This window comes from Gallinula chloropus (assembly GCF_964237585.1).
Source record: "Gallinula chloropus genome assembly, chromosome: 6".
Classification (NCBI taxonomy): domain Eukaryota; kingdom Metazoa; phylum Chordata; class Aves; order Gruiformes; family Rallidae; genus Gallinula; species Gallinula chloropus.
The window spans coordinates 2,307,017-2,325,635 of NC_140091.1; the positions used below are offsets into that span (position 1 = coordinate 2,307,017).

At 46.2% G+C, this 18,619-nt stretch overlaps 1 protein-coding gene across 1 annotated transcript in view; it reads right to left on the reverse strand.

The window, feature by feature from the left end:
- ROR1 (receptor tyrosine kinase like orphan receptor 1) overlaps positions 1 to 14,768 on the reverse strand; it is a gene marked incomplete at its 3' end in the record, with an annotated part of 48,697 nt that extends 33,929 nt beyond the window's left edge. Inside the window, exons 1-3 of the mRNA XM_084265982.1 lie at positions 14,711 to 14,768; positions 2,762 to 3,049; positions 1,278 to 1,308 (exon numbers count right to left, since the gene is read on the reverse strand). Of these exons, the coding sequence (XP_084122108.1) occupies positions 1,278 to 1,308; positions 2,762 to 3,049; positions 14,711 to 14,753 (362 nt within the window). The 5' untranslated portion in view covers positions 14,754 to 14,768. The remainder of the gene's footprint in view (positions 1 to 1,277; positions 1,309 to 2,761; positions 3,050 to 14,710) is intronic.
- Positions 14,769 to 18,619: the final 3,851 nt, after the last annotated feature.

Sequence of the window (18,619 nt, forward strand, 5' to 3'; positions counted from 1 at the left end):
CAGAACAACCTCAGTAACTTAATGCCAGGTACCTTCAAAAGGAAAGATGACATAAAAACTGTTCCATTAGAGGGCATCCTAGCATGTCCTTTTGTGGGCAGAGGCTTCCACACTACCATAGAATTAATTTCACGGAATCACAAGGTTGGGAAAGACCTTTGAGACCATCAAGTCCAACCGTACTCATCCTCTACTAACCCATATCCCTGAGCACCTCATCTACCTGTCTTTTAAATACATCCAGGGTCAGTGACTCAACCCCCTCCCTGAGCAGCCTGTTCCAGTGCCTGATAACCCTTTCAGTGAAGAACTTCTTTCTGATGTCTGATCTGATTCTGCCCTGGTGCAGCTTGAGGCCACTCCTCCTTGTCCCATCACCCATCACTTGGGCAAAGAGACCAACCCCCACCTCTCTGCATCCTCCTTTCAGGTAATTATATGCAGTGGGAAGGTCTCCCCTCAGCCTCCTCTTCTCCAGGCTGAACACCCCCGGCTCCCTCAGCTGCTCCTCAGAGGATTTGCCCTCCAGCCCCTTCCCCAGTATGGTTGCCCTTCTCTGGACTGGATTTCAAACTTCAGAACAGTTGAAGATCACACTTGAAAACAATAAGGGACTATAAAAGGTGAGCAGGTTTGATCCCATATCTTGAAAATAGAGAGGAAGTTAAATATAGGTTTTCAAAAGCTACCAAAGTCAGAAGCTCCACACTACAACAACGAGGCAACTGCTCAGACCCAGATGCACAGTCCCAGCAGTGGGAACCAAACCTGAGCTCCAGGATACAGGGAGCTGTTGTAAAACTACTCCCACCCGCACGCTCAGTCCTAAAAAACTGCTCTTTAAGACAGCTTACTAAAAAAGGTCCAGACAGATACACATCCAGCTTAGGACCATCAGCGCCCTTAAAATCAGTAAGAAGCCTCTAAGCAGTAAAGTTCTGCTTGTAAAGACAATTTCTTTCCAGATTGGGCTGTGACACGTACAAAGATGAGTTTCTGCTCATACCTGTGTGTACACTAATCAGTTCAAAGACTGAAGGCACCAGATGATCTAAAGGCAGTAATAATGGAAATTAAGGAGTCTAGTGGAAGGAGCAGGAGCTGACACAGTAACATGGAAACGTATCTAGGAGACAGATCATCAGTTGCAATAAATTACTGTGCTATCTGACTCAAAGTGGAATGTAAAAGTGCTCCTGTCACACAATGAAAAATGAACTTCTGACTGCTGAAACACAAGATGAATGAATTGACACAACAGACATGAAACAACTTACGATGATCCCGGACTTGCTGTTGGTGGGGGACCTGGAAAAGCGACAGAAGAGAAAGAGCATGATGAGTTATGGTGAGGTAGCAAAGCTTTCAAAAACCTTTTAAAAGATAAAAGTAACAGTCTGAAGTGCTTTATGTAGTCTAACAGAAAAGTCACAGGTACCAGACTGTATCCTGGAGCAATGACTGTCTAAATGCCACAGACGAAGCAAAAACTAGACAGGGGAGGGACTCATCCTGCAACTCAACCATGTCTTGGACCACTGTGGAAAAGGTTACAGCAAACCACAGGAGGCTTGTACAACAGTTGTAACTACAACTGGGAGAAAATAGCGTAATTTCTTCCTATCAGTCTTCACTGTTTATCAGGGAATTCATCTTAGATGTGATTTAGGTACACTGGTGAGATCTGTTCTGACCTCAGCGGGCTTTGGCTGAGGGGCTTTGGTTGGTGCTGCCCTCCCTGCTTCTCCTTTGGCTGAGCAGGCTGCAGCGCGTGTTCTCTGCCACGCCAAAGGATGCAGTTGGCTGCAGTGGATTTCAGCCAAGTTCACAGTAATGAGTAGAGAAACCAAGTAATGCTCAAGAAACCAAACTGTGAGATTAACTATTGCTCCAGTCTGGAAAAGAGAAAACTTCATGCTGTTTCCTACAGGAGCACCTATAAAAGTATCAGTGCTCAAATAAAAATCTCCTACATTTCAGGTCCAGGCTAAAGGACAACAACTGCCCCACGAGAGTACCTCTGATTATCATTTTTTTTATTTGAATTTGGAAGATGTAGGAGATTTATGAATAAAGCCTATGAGGCTCATCACAGGCATCAGTCACTGTGGGCTATCTGTTTGGTTCCTAAGAGCATTAACCAGGACTCTGCATGAACATCATCACCTCAGTGAATTACTGCCCTCTGAACATGGAGGAGGAGGAGAAGACACACAAAACCCCTTTCTTGTTTGGAATCTTCTCAGTTGCAAGATCAGCTCTGGGGACAATTCTCTCAATATAAATTTTGAAGGAAAAGTGCTTATTGCACCTGATAATAAATACTGTGTGTACATAAATATATATCTCAACGTACATAAACATATATCTCAGTGTACATAAATATATATCTCACTAACGTGCATCCAACCCAGGCTGCAAGCTGAGATGGAGACAAAGGAGGTCACCCAGGTATTTGGGGATACAATACTTGTTCTCAACTGGCCTGAATCTGCTCAGGCAGTGTATGAGTAAGTGTCGCTGCTGGGTTTCAGTCCTGCTTCCAGGAGGTTTTTACACAGGAAACACCACTGTTACAGCTCAGCTGAGCAAAGAGCAACCAGGCAGAGAAGATATTCCATCCCAGAGATGCTCCCAGAAATAGGCAGAATCAGACTGGGTGATACCACATCGGGCACTCCTTTTCAGTGGATAAACACACCTTTCTCCAGAGCTGGTTGTCTAACTAACAGTTCCAACACTTTAAAAAGAGAACACTTACCAAACTTCACAAACAGCACACCAGTTGTGGAAACAGTCTTCCTGCCATTGGTTGCTACACACTGGAAGTAACCAGTGTCCGTAGTGTCGAGGTTCCTTATCCGCAGCCGAGACCCGTAGCTGGTGGCACGGAAGGAGATCCGCCGCGGCTCCTGCACAACCGGGGCGTCGTTCTTCAGCCAGCGCACCGTCGGAGGAGGGTTCCCAGAGACTTTACAGTGCAGCTCTGCTGTCTGGCCAAGGGTGGTAGTTATGTTGTTCATAGGCTCGTCAAGCGTCAAGAAGTAATCTGTTAGGGAAAAAGCAACAAAAAATTCAAGGTGAGTAAGAACTCAAGTCAGGTTAAGGAGAGCTCCTGCTTGTCTTTGAAAGGGAAACGCTGGAAGTGGCTATCAGGTTTATAGTGATACCTGTGAAGTGATGCTTCAGGGCCAGCAATAGGATCCCATTATCTCCTTATCCCTTAAGGATCATCAAGTCCAACTCCTGGCTCCACACAGGGCCAGCCATGCCAGAGCGTGGGACTACAGGTCCCACATAGTTTAGTACAGTAATAAAAGGAACAAAACGGGGAATTTCCATGGCAGGATGCTGTATTTCCAGAAAACTTCTCATCCTTCATATGCCCACAGATTCTCTACTTTCTCAAAATCAACCTATTGGGCTTCATTCAATGCAGAGGAAGGAGGTAACGCTGCTTCTCTCTTATTTTTCCTTTTTGCTCAGCTATTCACATGAAAAACACATATCGAAAAGGCAGCTGCTCAGTTTGATGCCTTGGCCTAGGCAGATATGCCCTGCTCATGTCAGGACCCACAAAAATATACCAAACTATGAAATGAATCCCTCAGAAGTGAGAATCTCTGAGCCATTTTTAATTGATTTGCAGAGCAGCACAGGCAGTATGCGGGCAATGATTCTGTAAGCACTCACTGCAGAGATGAGGAATAAGGATCATATCGGGGAGACAATGAGTTTGTTCTCACTCAGTATCTCCCTTGCTAAGAGTGCTAAAGCTTTATCTCAAATCTGAAATAGGTCTGATAGTTCTTGATCTTCTGCTATCTTCTTAAGATAGAGAACATCAAATCAAAATTTGGCAAGTTTAATCTCTTCGAATCCATTCGTGAGCATCGCCTTCTCCTGGCAAGTGCTGTCTCACTCTGCATTGTTCAGCAAGAGGACTATTCCTAGTTAACTGTATTCAACGTTTAATTAAATCCTTTAAAGACAGAGAGCAAGATGGGTAGGAGGCACGGACTATGCAGGCTTTCATCTCCATGTCACAGGTTCAGATCTAGTGGTGGTCATTAGTGCCCAAAGCCCATTATCGGCTGCTGGCTGTCTCAGCAGGGCGGCTGAGGAACAAGAAACCCAGGGGCTGCTCTCTGCTCCTGCACTCCCAGAGCCAACCAGGGAGGGCAAGAAAAGCTTCTCAGGAAGTAAACTTGGGCTGTGCTGCTTATGCTCCACCACCCTTGGGTACATGGATTGTTAACTCCAGCAGGAAACCTGCCTAAAAGCATTAAATAATTTCTACTGTGTGTAAAACCAGCTCAGCCAACTACCTTGCCTAACTAATCCACTTCCCTAATTATTTATTTCAATCACGTCTTCACTAGCTACTCCCTTCCTTACGCTCTGAGCGTATCAGTATCTCTTCCCTTTGTATTTAATCAGTTTAAGCTGTTACCTTGTGTTTGCACAGCGCTTTACACAATGCGGCCCTGTTCCCGTTTGCTCCCGAGGAGCTCTCAGGATAAACATTCAGCACAAAGGAACTGCCCACATGTAGTTTGGATTTTTTTTTCCCCCCACTTATCAACGAGCCTTTGAATGTGCAGGTAAAAAAACCACCCTACTTTTGCCAAGCTCCCACGGATGTAATTAGTCAGGAAATCCACATATAGGGTAAAAAGGGCAGAGATCCCAGCAAAAACAGACAACAGGGTTCGATGTCTGTCCTCAGAAGGGTCAAGCCAGCCTTTCAGCTCTCCAGAATCATTTCTGCATGCTTCACTGCAAGGCTAGAAACATTTCTGACTTGCTATCTTAATAACCTCACTGGGAAGCACAGTCTAAGTCAGCACACGTATTCTTGGGCTCTCTCCATGATCTGGGTTTAATAAAAACTCACACAAATAGCTTGGAACTGGATAACCATGTTTAATTATCCAACATAACGTTTCTGTACCGCAGCCATGTATGTAATTCCTGATAACGTTTCAAAGACTGATTCAGGGTTCAACACTGGTACTGTGTAACAGGACAGCCTCAGTCTTTACTGACAAACACCTCCAAAAATATAGTATTTTAAAGGTCCTATGTATGCAGGAGAGGCAAATGAAAGAGGAAGGACACAGAGTAGGTTGCCAAAGGCTGGGGAAGGATTTTAAAGTAGCAGCAGCAGCAGTAAGTCAGTGAAAAAGCACGGCTGTAATGCAAGAGCCATGGTGCAACCTTACTACAGGTACAAACAGAAGCGGCCTCTCAGCGTCAGCAGCTTCCAACTCTTCTCTAAGTGTTCTCCACCATCCTCCAAGAACTACTCCAGCAACACTAACCCAAAACGCATCTGCTCAGTTCAGCTCAGCTTACTTAGGCCTCAAATCCATCAGTTTGGCATCCGAATCATAATGGGATGAAGCAGATCACCTGAGATGAGACTGGGATTGAAAATGAGCTGAAGGCCTACCAGTGCTTCCAAGAAGGCCTTGAGCATGGTTTCCCTGGCACGCACAGGAGCCATCCACTGCTGCCTTTGCCTGGTGTGTGGGGAACCGAAGAGAAGCCTGGTTTTACTACTTGTGTCTACATCTCTCCTACCAGGGCCTGTCAAATCCCCAGAGCTACTGCCACCATCCTCTCCCTTTGGCAACAACTACACAAAGAACATATAAAAACCCCATAAAAACCCAGGATCTGGCCGGGTCCCCCTCTGTGTCACCCATTCTCTGGTGCCATCAGCATTAACATTTCCTCCTCCCAGGCCCAAAGACCCAGGAAAAGGGGGTTAAATCTGCCTTTTGTGCTTTTGGCCGGAGGTGAACAAGGCCGAGGAAACACAGATGAACCCGCTGCTCGCACACAGGATGAAGACACCGTATCACACAGCCACACTCCTACACCACACCATGTTTCACCACGTTCCATTTGATAGCCTCCTGCAGCAGACCCCCTCTGACCCATGGGATAATTCCTTAAAAATTAGGTTCTTCAGTACAAAGTAATGAGAATTAACGAGGCTAGTGGCACAGGCCGTTGGAAAGTCTGAGTCTTAATCCTGGCTCTGAGGAGCCTTGGGTGAATCACTTCAGTTGTGATTTTTAGAAGAGCCAAAGGGAAGTAGACACCCAAAGCTCACATGGGATTTGTGCAACTAAGTCCTTTTAAAAACAGCCTTAAACCTTTTGGCTCAATCTCTCCAGCTATAAAGTGAGGATAATAATCCCTCTTACATCATGGGGAGGCTGTTATGTACATTAATGAGATAATGCTCATAAAGCACTTTGAAGGTGAAAAGTGCTACGCTGGGATAAGCACTGTTATTATATTTTAAGTTAAATCTCAGGGTTTCAAGAACATAACAAAAGCCGGTCCATGTTTTTGGGTAGCACTCTATAAAACCATTTTGGAAACATTTTAATTTCCAAAGGTAAAGGAGAGCAGCCTGAAAAGGTTCTAAATAAAATTTAGCCCACCTATAATTTAATAATAGTCAAACTGATTTTTTTTTAATTTGTAAAAACAATTTACTGCCGGGGCCTCGACCCCAAATGCCAAGTTTCAGCCCACAGAGATTTTTATTTTTTTCTTCTTTTTTTTTTTTAATGGCTGAGTTATAAACCCTTGAAAAATGCTGACAGCCCCTTTACTATAGCAGCACTAGCGGGTGCCCTATAATGAACTTTTAAATGACTTGAGATAATATCTGGAAAGCCAAGCCTGAAATATATTTCTGGTTTTGAGCCGTTGCCAATGCAAACACAACACATCATAAGTCATCTCCAGGATTCTAAGAGCATAAATTGGAGACGCTGCATATAAAATCCAAACATTAGGTATCCTTCATGGCCAAACTTTCTGCTGGGTTGATGTTACGGAACAGCAACAGCTGCACAAGGATGAAGCGTAGGGAGTTGTGTGTCTCCAAAGAAGAAAAGCCTGTGTATTTCCACAGCTACAATCTCTTGACATTGTTAAATAGGAGCCTTCCCGGTCCTAATAAATCCTGAGGTACTCTACTACTTTTAAGTGGAACCCAGGTGGCTTTCAAAATAAGAGCTTGTCCTCTCTGAAGGAATGTTAATCTCTGAGCACAGGGTTACTCTATCCTCAATTACCAAAGACACGTCTTAGAGAAGATACATGCTCTTTGCTTGGAGGAAGGTTTTGCTGGCCACACTCAGACCCTTCTCCCCACCCCCAGTGTGTAGTATGTGCTTCTGATTTCACTATCGCACTGGGGATGCAGGATTAGACCCCAAAATGTTCGCTGTATGAGAAGAATTGTTGTTCCATTTATCCTTTTCTAAATGCCCTTCTGATCTTTCAGAATATTCAAAGAAAAGCCAAAATTAAAGCATCCAAGCAAGCCTGAAAACAGTTTTAATCCAGGTGCAGCGGAGAGGCCAGCATACCACGTTACTTCCTGCTCCAGATGTGTAACTACACACTTCTCTGGAAAAGAACATCTCCAGACCTTTTCCCAAGCAAACCCACAAGCTGCAGGGACAGCATTTCCAGCTGCTGGACTGGGCAATGTTTTGTTCTGGATTTGAAAGCTGAAATCAGCTTTCATGGAGAAATCGTGGAGAAGGCTCAGGGGAGACCTCAGAGCCCCTTCCAGTCCCTGAAGAGACCTGCAGGAAAGCTGGGCAGGGACTGTCTGTAAGGGCACGGAGTGATAGGATGAGGGGCAATGGTTTTAAACTAGAGCAGGGATGAGTTAGATTAGACCTTAGGAAGAAGTTCTTCACTCTGAGGGTGGTAGATCACTGGCACAGGGTGCCCAGAGAAGTAGGGGAGGCCCCACCCCTGAAGACATTCAAGGTCAGGCTTGATGGGGCTCTAAGCAACCTGGTCTAGTTTAAGTGTCCCTGCTCACTGCAGGGGTGGGCTGAGATGTCCTTTGAAGGTTCATTCCAGAGGTACACATTCAATGATTCTATGAACTCACACAGGAAGACAACTCCTGGCAGGTCCAATCTGTGGGTCTGATCAACAGACCCTTGCTGTTAAAAGGGGCAAAAGGAAGACTCCTGGCTGGAATTTCACAGTAAAAGAATGACAGCAGGAAGAAAGGGATACCACACAGCCCATGATTTGGCAACCCATACGAAGAACATCAGAGTTAAAGAAGTCCAGACAATCAAGCAGAAATATCCAGTGGCACCTGTTTTGGGACAAGAGGACATCTGCTGCCTTTGCTTGCCCAGCTTATTTTCAGACGAGTTCCTTCAGAAATACACAGCTGTGTGTCGGGCTTTCTCCTCCCAGACACTGTCTGGAGGGTTTACTGCCACCTGAGGATAATTTACTGACCTTGAACATGCTGACCACTGCCAGAGGCCTTACGGCTTTTTGAGATGTCCACATCTGACACTTGCTGTAATTGGGATTCTCAGCATAATTAGCAGCTTAGAGACTGCCCTGAGCCATGAAGAAGGGAGAGCTTGTGGAGGAAAACTGGAGCATAGATGCCCAAGGACTTCTAAAAAATTATGGGGGGCTGAGAGTGTGAATCCTGTTGCTTTGGGATAGGAACTGGGCAACTCAGTGCCCTTCATGCCTCTGTGAATTCTTAATATGCATTTGAGAGCTCACATCTGCCTCTCCTTTTATGAGTCACCGTTCAGGTTTAAGGACAGATGTCTTGGTGATAGCTTTGACGCTAGAATCTGGCGAGGGGAAATGAAGCTTTTCCTTACTCAGGAACTGGGTTTATAGCACAAGTAGGAAGCCTCTAAACTTTATCACAAAAAAAGTGATTTGGAGAAGGTAAACAAATGTCCACATCCAGCTATAAACCCAACTACTGAAAACCATCAAGGGATTTTGTTGTCACTTTAGAAGCTGCCCTGCAGTAAAGAGCCACGTAGAAAAAACTCAAGCTATTAAAGGAAGGGTGTACAGAAAAGTATGTGCCTGAAGATTAATGCCATAGAGTCAAAGAAAAGCTGTTATTTTTGACATTTTGACATAGCATCACTTTAGGATCTGGTTCTTATTAGCCCTTTCTTTGCCTTTTAAAGGTCTCTTTTTTTTTTTAAACCAAAAACGTCAGGAAATTTGGAACAGAAACTTACAATAAAACACGTCCCTTGACCCTCCGATCTATCAATCTTTCAAATAAACAAAGATAGCTGGATGAGCCAGGAAAAGGTTATTATATATAGTTACCTTATGCAGGACGGTCAGATATTCACAGCACACTCTGAGGTTATGTAAAAAACCCCATGTAAGTGCAAGCAGTTTGTGAAACACTTTTAATCTGAATGCCCAACGTTACTTGGGGTGGTTTCTTTCTCAGGTTGTGTTCTGTGACCTCCAAATTTCACACCCTGTATTATTTATAAATGAGACATTGAAGAAACACAAATTCTCAAATAAAAACTTACACTCCATCAGTGGAAAAGCAAACAAAAGGAGCTAATGTACTGTGGCTAAAAAAATTTTCAAACAAAGTAGCAGTAATTTACTGCCTGGCTACTAACGGGACCCCACAAATAGAATCAGGATCCTGAGCTCCATCAGGGGAGCTTGATTTACTGAATATCCCCCAGATAATAAAGGAAAATAAAAAGGTAAATTGTGCATGAATGTGAAAGCTGTAATTCTTCCCCTTTCACCACACGTATCAAATTCACATCCAGTGATTTCAAAAGAAAATCTGGCAATCTCTAAAGAACTGGGGTTAAAGTTAGGAGCCTTCCATCCACCTGGTTTTCTCCACGTTTGGTTTTGTTTATGTTTTTTAAGATGTAGTTTGCCTAAGAGTCAAATTCTCCCTGGGATATCAGAAAGACTTTCTCTGTAAGAAATCACAGCTCAGTCATTTCCCTGCCTGGAAAGACTTGCCAAGGGAACAGCTTGGGCCTGGACTCATCAGTAAGGATGGCAAGGCTCGTTTCTCACCTTGGGAAGCACCTGGACCCAAAGGGTCCATCTGCAGGATCCCTAAACCATCCCAAGGGAGGGATGCTTGCTATGGGTGACCCTTGTATTGACATGCCTTTGGCTCCTTAAGTATAAATGGCAGGACAAGGGGGAATGGATTAATGCTAAAGGAAGGAAGGTTTAAATTAGATATTAGGGGGAAGTTCTTTGCAGAGAGAGTGGTGAGGGGCTGGAACAGGCTGCCCAGAGAGGGGGTGGCTGCCCCATCCCTGGGAGTGTTCAAGGCCAGGTTGGATGGGGTCCTGGGCAGCCTTGTGTAGCTCCAAGCCTGGAGGTTGGTGGCCCTGCCTGTGGCAGGGGGTTGGAGCTCTGGGATCCTTGGGGTCCCTTCCAACCCAGACCAGTCTATGATTCTCTGAAATCCCAGCTTAACCTTGAATCGCTGACTGATCTGGGGTGCATTTTGTAAAATCCAGACCCTTGCTGCCAAACTCTCCAGGGAAGGTGTGCTTTCTGGAGCACCACAGGACCGTGTACCACAAGGTCTATGCCACACAGAGAAGCTGTGAGTGGTGGGGACTGAGGATGTCTGGATGTGAAGACGGTTCCCAAGCCCTGACTCATTCTAATGTTTCAAATTTGCTTGCTGACGCTGATAAGCTATGAAAAGGGAAAGGAAAAAAGGCAGTATCTGCAAAACCTCATGTCCATGACACACCCCTGTGCACGGTCTGGGAGCTGCCACAGTGAAACAAGCTCCCAATGAGGCTGCAGGTGGTCACAGGGGGACCTGCTCAGGGGAAGCCGCAGCGATGGCATGGGTCCCTTGTCAATCCCGTAGAGTCCTATTCCAGTGAACGTCCACTGAAGCTGAATTCTACTTACAGTTAAAAGAAAATAACATTTCAAAGCTGACTCCTTCTTGGCAGAGCCTCCAATATTATCTTTGCCTAAGGATGAAGAGCTCCCAAACAATTCCTCTACTGTTCCAGATGTAAATAGGCTCTCATTCAAACACAGGCCTATCTACTTCTTTGTAAATAAACCGACATCTGATGGAAGGAAAAGATTACCTTCCACAATCGTTTTTGTGGAAGAGAAGCAGCTGAATGAAGGGCTCTTTGCCTCTTTAAATAGGATCAGGGAGAAGAAGAGCTCGTGGCAAATCGGAGGCTTTCTCAAACAAAGAGCTGGAGCAGGAGCTTGCTGCATGGTGTAAGGGGAGAGAGGGGAGGCAAAGCACACGCCAAGGGGGAATGAGAAACCAAACTGCCTTAAACAGCAGGAAGAAAGAAAGATTAAAAAGCACTGGGGGACACCTGCCTTGTTCCCTCACCCACTGGGGCACCCCAAAAAAGAGTGGCATTGAAGACTGGAGCGTGGACCCAAAAGCCAGCACCAGGGTGTCCTCGCCAACCCTGCTTGCTGCCCTTTTCAGCTGCCCATTTTGCTCTCCTCAGATACCACCAACTGCTGCAGCTGATGTCAAACAATTTCCAGATATGGAAATGGCTCCAAGCTACCAAGAGCCAAGGGCCGAGCTGTGGTGAGTGCCAGGAGCGGTCACAAGGCCTCGTGCAACGGGGCCATGCAGGAACACACACGAACAGGACTTCTCTGGTATGGTCCCCGTTGGACATCCCCTGCCTGCCAAGCAGCTGCTTGGTCCCCCAGCCCAAGGGAAATCTCAGCTAGCAACGTGGGGATGAAAGGCTCCATCCACATCCTGACCCTGACCCTTCAGATGGGCCTTTTCCTACCTCATTCCCTGAAGTCCACATAGTTTCCCTTATATAATTAAACATTTATTTGATCACACTTTCATTTCTCTTTTTGCCTGGTGCCATTCCCTCTGCACACAGTGATCTAGCAGTCAGAAAAGAGAGAGTAATGCTCAGAGCTAAACTTCTCCTCTTTTAAAAGTGATTACTTTTTAAATTTTTTTTTAAATGTATGGTTTGTTTGTTTTTTTAAGGTTTTGGTGAGAAACCACCTCCTCCCTCCCATCAATCGTTGCTTTCAACAGCTCTTCACGGGTGGCTGCGTCTCTTTTAAATTCATTTCCTGTTAAAAAGAATAAACAGGCAACTGTTTAATGCTGTCGATTTAGCTTATTTAATAGAAATTGAAACCTGAATAGGGCTCAGTTGTAAGATAATCACTGCAGAACTCACTGAGACAGGGAAAGGACCATACTAAGCAATTAGTTCAAAATGTGGAATATTGTTTTGGGAGACTCTGAGCTGCTCCTCCTCCCCAAAACATGGGAGACACAGTCAAGGGAGAGATGCTCCAGGCAGCAGGTAGAGTTAGAGCCACTTAATGCGGACAGACTTTTAACTGGGATATTTGGCTGGAAACCACTTTCATGTGGGGAACTTAATAGGCTTTAAAATGAGTTTTACTGGGATGCCTGGTGACCTCACGGCTGGCTGCAGCGAAGACAAGTGGATGTTGATTTCTTGCGACGCTTGTTTGCAAAAGAAATGGCAACTAAGTGCAGGCCTAATTTTCTCCTCTGAGGTTTCAACCCAATGAATTGGCCTGGGCTGCAGTGTGTTTGGCTTTACAGGAGCCAGGCTTTCAAAGGACCTTCAGCAGAAGCAGCAGGTCCCACATTAGAGCCCCTGCTTCTCTCTTAGGCAAGACAAAACGTGCGTGCCCTACTTTGCTTGTATGCTCACAGAACCCACCCCTCTGACTAAGCTTTTTGGGCAACAACTGCATTTTAATCACACCTGTAAATCCCTGTTTAGGTGCGCAAGCTTCCAGCAGTCTAAATGCTAATCAGAGCGAGCAAAGGGGCCGGTAATCCCCCAGGAATGCAGGATTCAGCCCAACAGAGCTGTAATTGCCACATTCCAGGTGGATTAGAAGTGGGAAACTTCATTTTACCTGTTTCTGACAATACCGCTCAGGAACAGGTGCCGTGGAAGTAATGTAGAAAATGGCTGACCTAATGCGTAGGCCGAGGCTCAGGGCTGGCACAGAGAGCACAACCTTTGCTCTGGGCCATAAGACAACTCAATGCCCAGGATGGTTGGTGGTCACCGGGCACCTTTCTCTGCTTCCCAAGGCTTCAGAGAGTGCCCACATGGAGCACGTGCTGCTGAGGAAAAAGGAGCATTTGAACTGAGCCTATCCAAGGCCCAGGTTACAAATCGCCCTGGTCATGAGAAACCAGTCTGCACAAACCCTCCCATCAGGAACACCACCACCAAAGAAGCTCCTTGGGGCTATTTTTCAGCTCAGATGAGACACAATTCACTGTAAAATTACATTATCTTCAAAATCTCCACCGTACCCTCCCCTCTAGGTTTCGGTCTGAGGCATGCAGCTCTCCCTGCAATATACAGCAATCTATGGGTGCTTTGCTAATTGAACTCTTGGGCTTACAGCAGAGCTGTGATCATTTGCAACAACTATCTCCAGCAGCTCAAGGAAGTGTGGCCCTGTGTTCTCCTGTGACCACAGGGTGGGTTCATGCTAAGGACATCATAAGAGGCCTGAAGTAAGACTGTCTGATTGCCTTCTCTCCTGCATTTCCTTAAGCTCCAGTGTTTGGCTTTGTGGCCTTAACTCACTTTTCCTAGGCCACTGATTCAGTCCTTACTTTTTGAAAAGCCAAACAAAGCTGCCAAACATGTAAAGAAACACAAAGGCATCTTGTCTGGGGGAACTACTGCCCTCAGACTCCACAGCTTTGGGATGTCCCTAGTGCATGGCTCAGACCTATGGACCTGCCACAGGCACAAGGATGAACCCCCCAACATCCATTCTGTCAACGACTGCTTTCAGCAATTTGCTGTCAACTGGGAATCCTCTGCTTAACACCTCCAGGCTTTACTCCCTTCTCCCACCAGCCAGCACAAGCCCTTTGACATTCATCTTCTCCAGCCTGTCCTGGATCACCAGAAAGTCCTGCTCCTTCCCTGGTGGGAAGGCAGACATAAAAGAGTCAACCTTGCCTTAAAGTCCTTAGAACTCCATATTCTCTTCATACTTAAGCCCAGAAAACACAGTTGTGTGTAAACATAAACCATTCCCAACACATGTTCATAAAAAAACACTAACAAAATACCGACCAAAACATTTGGGAAAACCATCTGTGGCAGAACTCCACCACGGGAAATTTCAGTCTAAATAGTTAATGGTTGGCAAAGTTACAAGCAAATGAAAAGAGTGGTTGACAAATTGCACAGCTCGTGTGGCTAACAGCACCCTGCACTGTAAATGTTAGGTTAGAAGCATTTCAAAGACCAGATTGACTCGGGAGCTGCGGGCCGCTGCCTCACACTAAGGGCTAGAGGAAGCTCAGCAATTTAGCTTAAATAATTGGTGGTGCATAATTTATCAAATGAAGGGGAATGAGAAATACATCCCTTTTTTTTTTTCTCCCCTTCAGAGAGGTCCAGATCACTCATAATTACCACCTGCAAATGAATTTCCCCCCCCATCTATTAATTTCAAGCCTCAACATTTCACAGTAGAACACGTTGAGGCAAACTGACTGCCTGGTGCTGGTTAATTCTGAGTTCAAACCCTGAGATCCACCAGGCAGAACGTCAAGCAGTTCATAAACCGACAGGACTCACATCTTGAAATATTTTTTTGCCATGTGGAACATTTTACTAGTACAAGAAACGAACACAGCATTCTCCAGAAATCACAGAACCACGCGGAATTAAATGTCTAACGATCACAAGGCACACAAAGTTGATCTTAAATGCCCCCTCACCCCTTTGCTTGCTGATCAGGCCAAGGCAAGAAGATTTGAGATTTTAAAGTCTGATTTCACATATTTCTTGGGGGTTTTTTTCTGTCTACTTACCTTTATCTAATTCACTTGAGATGTTCCATGATGATGTAGGCATGAAGTCAGCAACAATTGATGAATTTGCTCCTGGAAGGGAAAAACAGAGGGGCAGGGGAGAAAAAAAAAGAGATTCTGTTAATATATTGCTTGTGTATCATCAGGAGAAGAAGAGGCATTTATAAAGACGCTGTCACAGTAATAAAATTATTTGAAGAACAGCAGCTATTAAAAGGCAGTCGATGTGCTGGCTTGGCAGGCTGAGACATATGGGGAGCAGAACCAGTGAAGTGGAAAAAGGCACGGGGCCAGCGCCGGAGCTCGTTTCGCAACGCTGTCGCTGCGAGGCCTTGTGTTAATTAAGCAACCCATCTTTGAGAGGGATCTGGCTCACCTTAAAATCTCACCCCTGGTTTTAAAGAGGGAGAAAACGCAAATGCCCAGTGAGGCTGCTGTGCATGTTATCTACTAACATTTACAAGGGGGTTTAGTCCCACAAGCTCAGGCCTCCAGAGGAGCCAGAGTTTATGCACTGAAGCCAACAGGGCTATGTGGGTGAAAAAGCCACCTATGACTCATGTAAACTCAAGCTGGCACAACTGATCTGATCAAGACACTTTTTTCAAGAAAAAGTTGAATGGTGATCTTAAGTCTTCATTTAGATTTTTACTTTTCATAGAATCACAGCATGGTCTGGGTTGGAAGGGACCCCAAGGATCACAGAGCTCCAACCCCCTGCCACAGGCAGGGACACCAACCTCCAGGCCTGGAGCTACACAAGGTTGCCCAGGGCCCCAGCCAACCTGGCCTTGAACACCCCCAGGGATGGGGCACCCACCCCCTCTCTGGGCAACCCCCTCCAGCCCCTCACCACTCTCTCTGCAAAGAACTTCCCCCTAATATCTCATCTCACCCTTCCTTCCTTCAGCTTCACTCCATCCCCCTTGTCCTGCCAGTCTCTGCCCTTTAACAAGCTGATTCCCCTTCTGATTCTGTGCTCCCTTGAGGTACAGGAAGGCTGCAATGAGGTGCCCCCAAGAAGCCCAGCTCCCTCAGCCTCTCTCCGTAGGGGAGCTGCTCCAGCCCTCTGATCATCTCCGTGGCTCCTCTGAACCCTCTCCACCAGTCCCACATCTTTCTTGTACTGGGGCCCCAGCTCTGGACACAGGACTCCAGCTGGGGAGGGCAGAGCAGAGAGGGACAATCCCCTCTTCTGATGGAGCCCAGGATCCCATCAGCCTTCCAAGCTGCAAGAGCCACTGCTGGCTCAAGAAGGTGTTGAGGGAACTGCCAGCAAACCTCCAGCCTCAGCTACGTGTCACGGCAAAAACACCTCCATGTATCCAAATGTCATTGATTTCATCACCCATCTGAGGACATATCCTGACAGGCTGCACCCAATGGGTGCAGTATCCAGGAGATGGCTGTTGGGCTCCATGAGGGTCTTTGCAAAAAACATGTTCAGAAGTGTCAACGGTGCAAAAAACATATTCATTGCCTCATGGTGGGGGGGAATTACTGCTCCCTTGTAGCAGCTGCTTGATGAGCCCTTCAGGCATGGGAAGGACTGCTTTTAGAGCACCATCTCCCAGAGCCAACCCCAGGGATTAATATACATATAGACGAGCTTTAGTGAGTGATGGTGGGAATGGTGGGAGGAAGGGTGCACGCACACATTACATGGCACAGAAACACAGTGTGCCCCCAAATTCCCTGTGTACCCCCAGCCCCAGGAAACCTGACCCTGGAAAGGAGAAGAACGATGCACAGGAGTGCTACAGCCCCAAAATCGGGACTGAATTTGAAGTACAACCAAGCAGTGCTCCATGTGTCAGCACCCGGTCTGGGCGAGATGCCCTGAGGCCCAATCCTGCACCACGGTAGGACCCCCTGTGATTTCCTGGTCCTGTAGGTTAGAGTGGGCTGCTGAGCATCAGCAGGATCCCAAGTGAGAACAGGAATGTTTTGAAGTGTGTTATTTTTACTCTGACACCATCCCTTTAGCTTATTCCCAAACATCTTTTAACTCCAAAGCAATTCCACCCATAAAACCGTGGCAGTGTGATGGGATGCAAAGATGTCCTGTGTTTCCCTGACCAGGTAGAAATTGGGGTTTTTAAATTTAAATATCATGAGAAAATTGTAAACCCAAAGTCACACAAAGCCACAAAGCTGTTACGTTCAGCTACAGCTACGATGCTTTTTATAAATACTGTCCCTCTTAAAAGCCCACCTGGTAGCAGTGCTTATTTAAGACTCCATCAAGTATTTCCAATGTAAACATGGAATTTGAAGGCATTATAACTCACCTACAAACACAGCCCCTGGCCTGCACAGATACGCAGGGTAGAAACCCACTGATGGGGACAGATCCTGAGCCCATGTAAAATGGCATCGCTCTGGAGTCAGCACTGACACCTGTTTGCACCAAGCTTTTTCATCCTTTTTCCATCCCTTTTCACCAGTTGAGCTTCTCACCTAACTCAATAGTTAGGGACCACATGGCTGCATGACCCACAAGGTTTAGGAAAATAGAATGGATCCAGTGCTGAATTCACCTGCACGGTGACCACCGTCATCCAACACTCTGGCTGACCAGTTGGCTCTCAGGCTAAAGCTGAGAAATGGGGTAGGTGACAAATAACCAGTGGGCCAACTGCTGACCAGGACCTGGTGAGCATCATGTTGGTCCCGGAGGCTGGGATGCTTGACGACTCCCCTTCCATCCCTCCCACTCAAAAAAATGGGGCAGCTTCTGGAGGCTTATGATGGAAGCCCTCAAGACAGGCATCCGAGGTGCTGTTGCCTCCCACACCACCCACTGAGATCAAACTGGTCCATTTCGTACATCCATGGGGCACCCCTCAAACCCATGAGTGTCATTCACACAGCTCACACATTCAAGTTCTGCACTCAACAACAGAACTTCTGTAGGCCACATTGCTTTTGTTCATCTGGAAATACTCTGGTATGAAGAGCCCACAAATGAATTGTTTTCTGCAAAGAGCTAACACACCTTAACCACACTGAAAGAGAAGCTCCAAACGATGCCATGACCAAACACAGGATGCTGCTGTTGAAAACTCCTCAGTGTTCCTATGAATGTTTTCTTAAACAGGCTTTAAAAACATGACTGGAAATCTCACAGACCTGACATCCATCACCTGATCTACACAAGAAACTGCACTGAAAGACCAATCTTTACCATTTGTGAGATAGCTCTCCAGGCTGGAAACTGGTAATGGTCTGACACTCCTGAATTAAAGGTCTGATTTAAGAGCGAAGTATTACTGTGCCTTTAATTTGAAAGGAACGTGCAGAGCAGCCACACAACATGGGCACATACCACCAATTCCAAGCTAATGTAGGAAACAGAAACATCCCAGAGAAGTCCATGAGACCTGCAAGAATTGAATTTCTAGCTGATGACTTAGGATTGCTGCGCTCAGAAGCAAGAGCTGTGGTACCTCTCCTTGGAAAAACCACGTTATGACCTTCAGGTGAAATCCAAAACACGCTGTCGGAAGGTGAGCTCCCAGCCAGCCCATGGAGAGAGATGAGTCATGGTCGGGAGAAGGATCAAAGCCTCCTCTGAGCAAACTCTTTGGTTCCTCCCCTGGAACTGAACCCACCTCCTGCTCCTGCCTGATCGGCCTCGCTCAGTAACTCTGCCTCCAGGAGGAAAATGCGTTTAAAACCAGACTGGGAACGAGTCAGATTTTTTTCCCTCTTGGGACCTACAGCATGCCAGTGGATCAAAGCTGGAGCTCCCAGAAGGTCACACCAGCAATCCCTGCACGACAGCTCAGAGGCCTGGAGGACCTCAGGGAGCAGCACTCATCACTCCGCTCATCCACAGTACATCCGCTCGCTTCAGCCACATGTCCTACCTTTAAACTTATCTGATCAATGGTTATCAATAGCTGA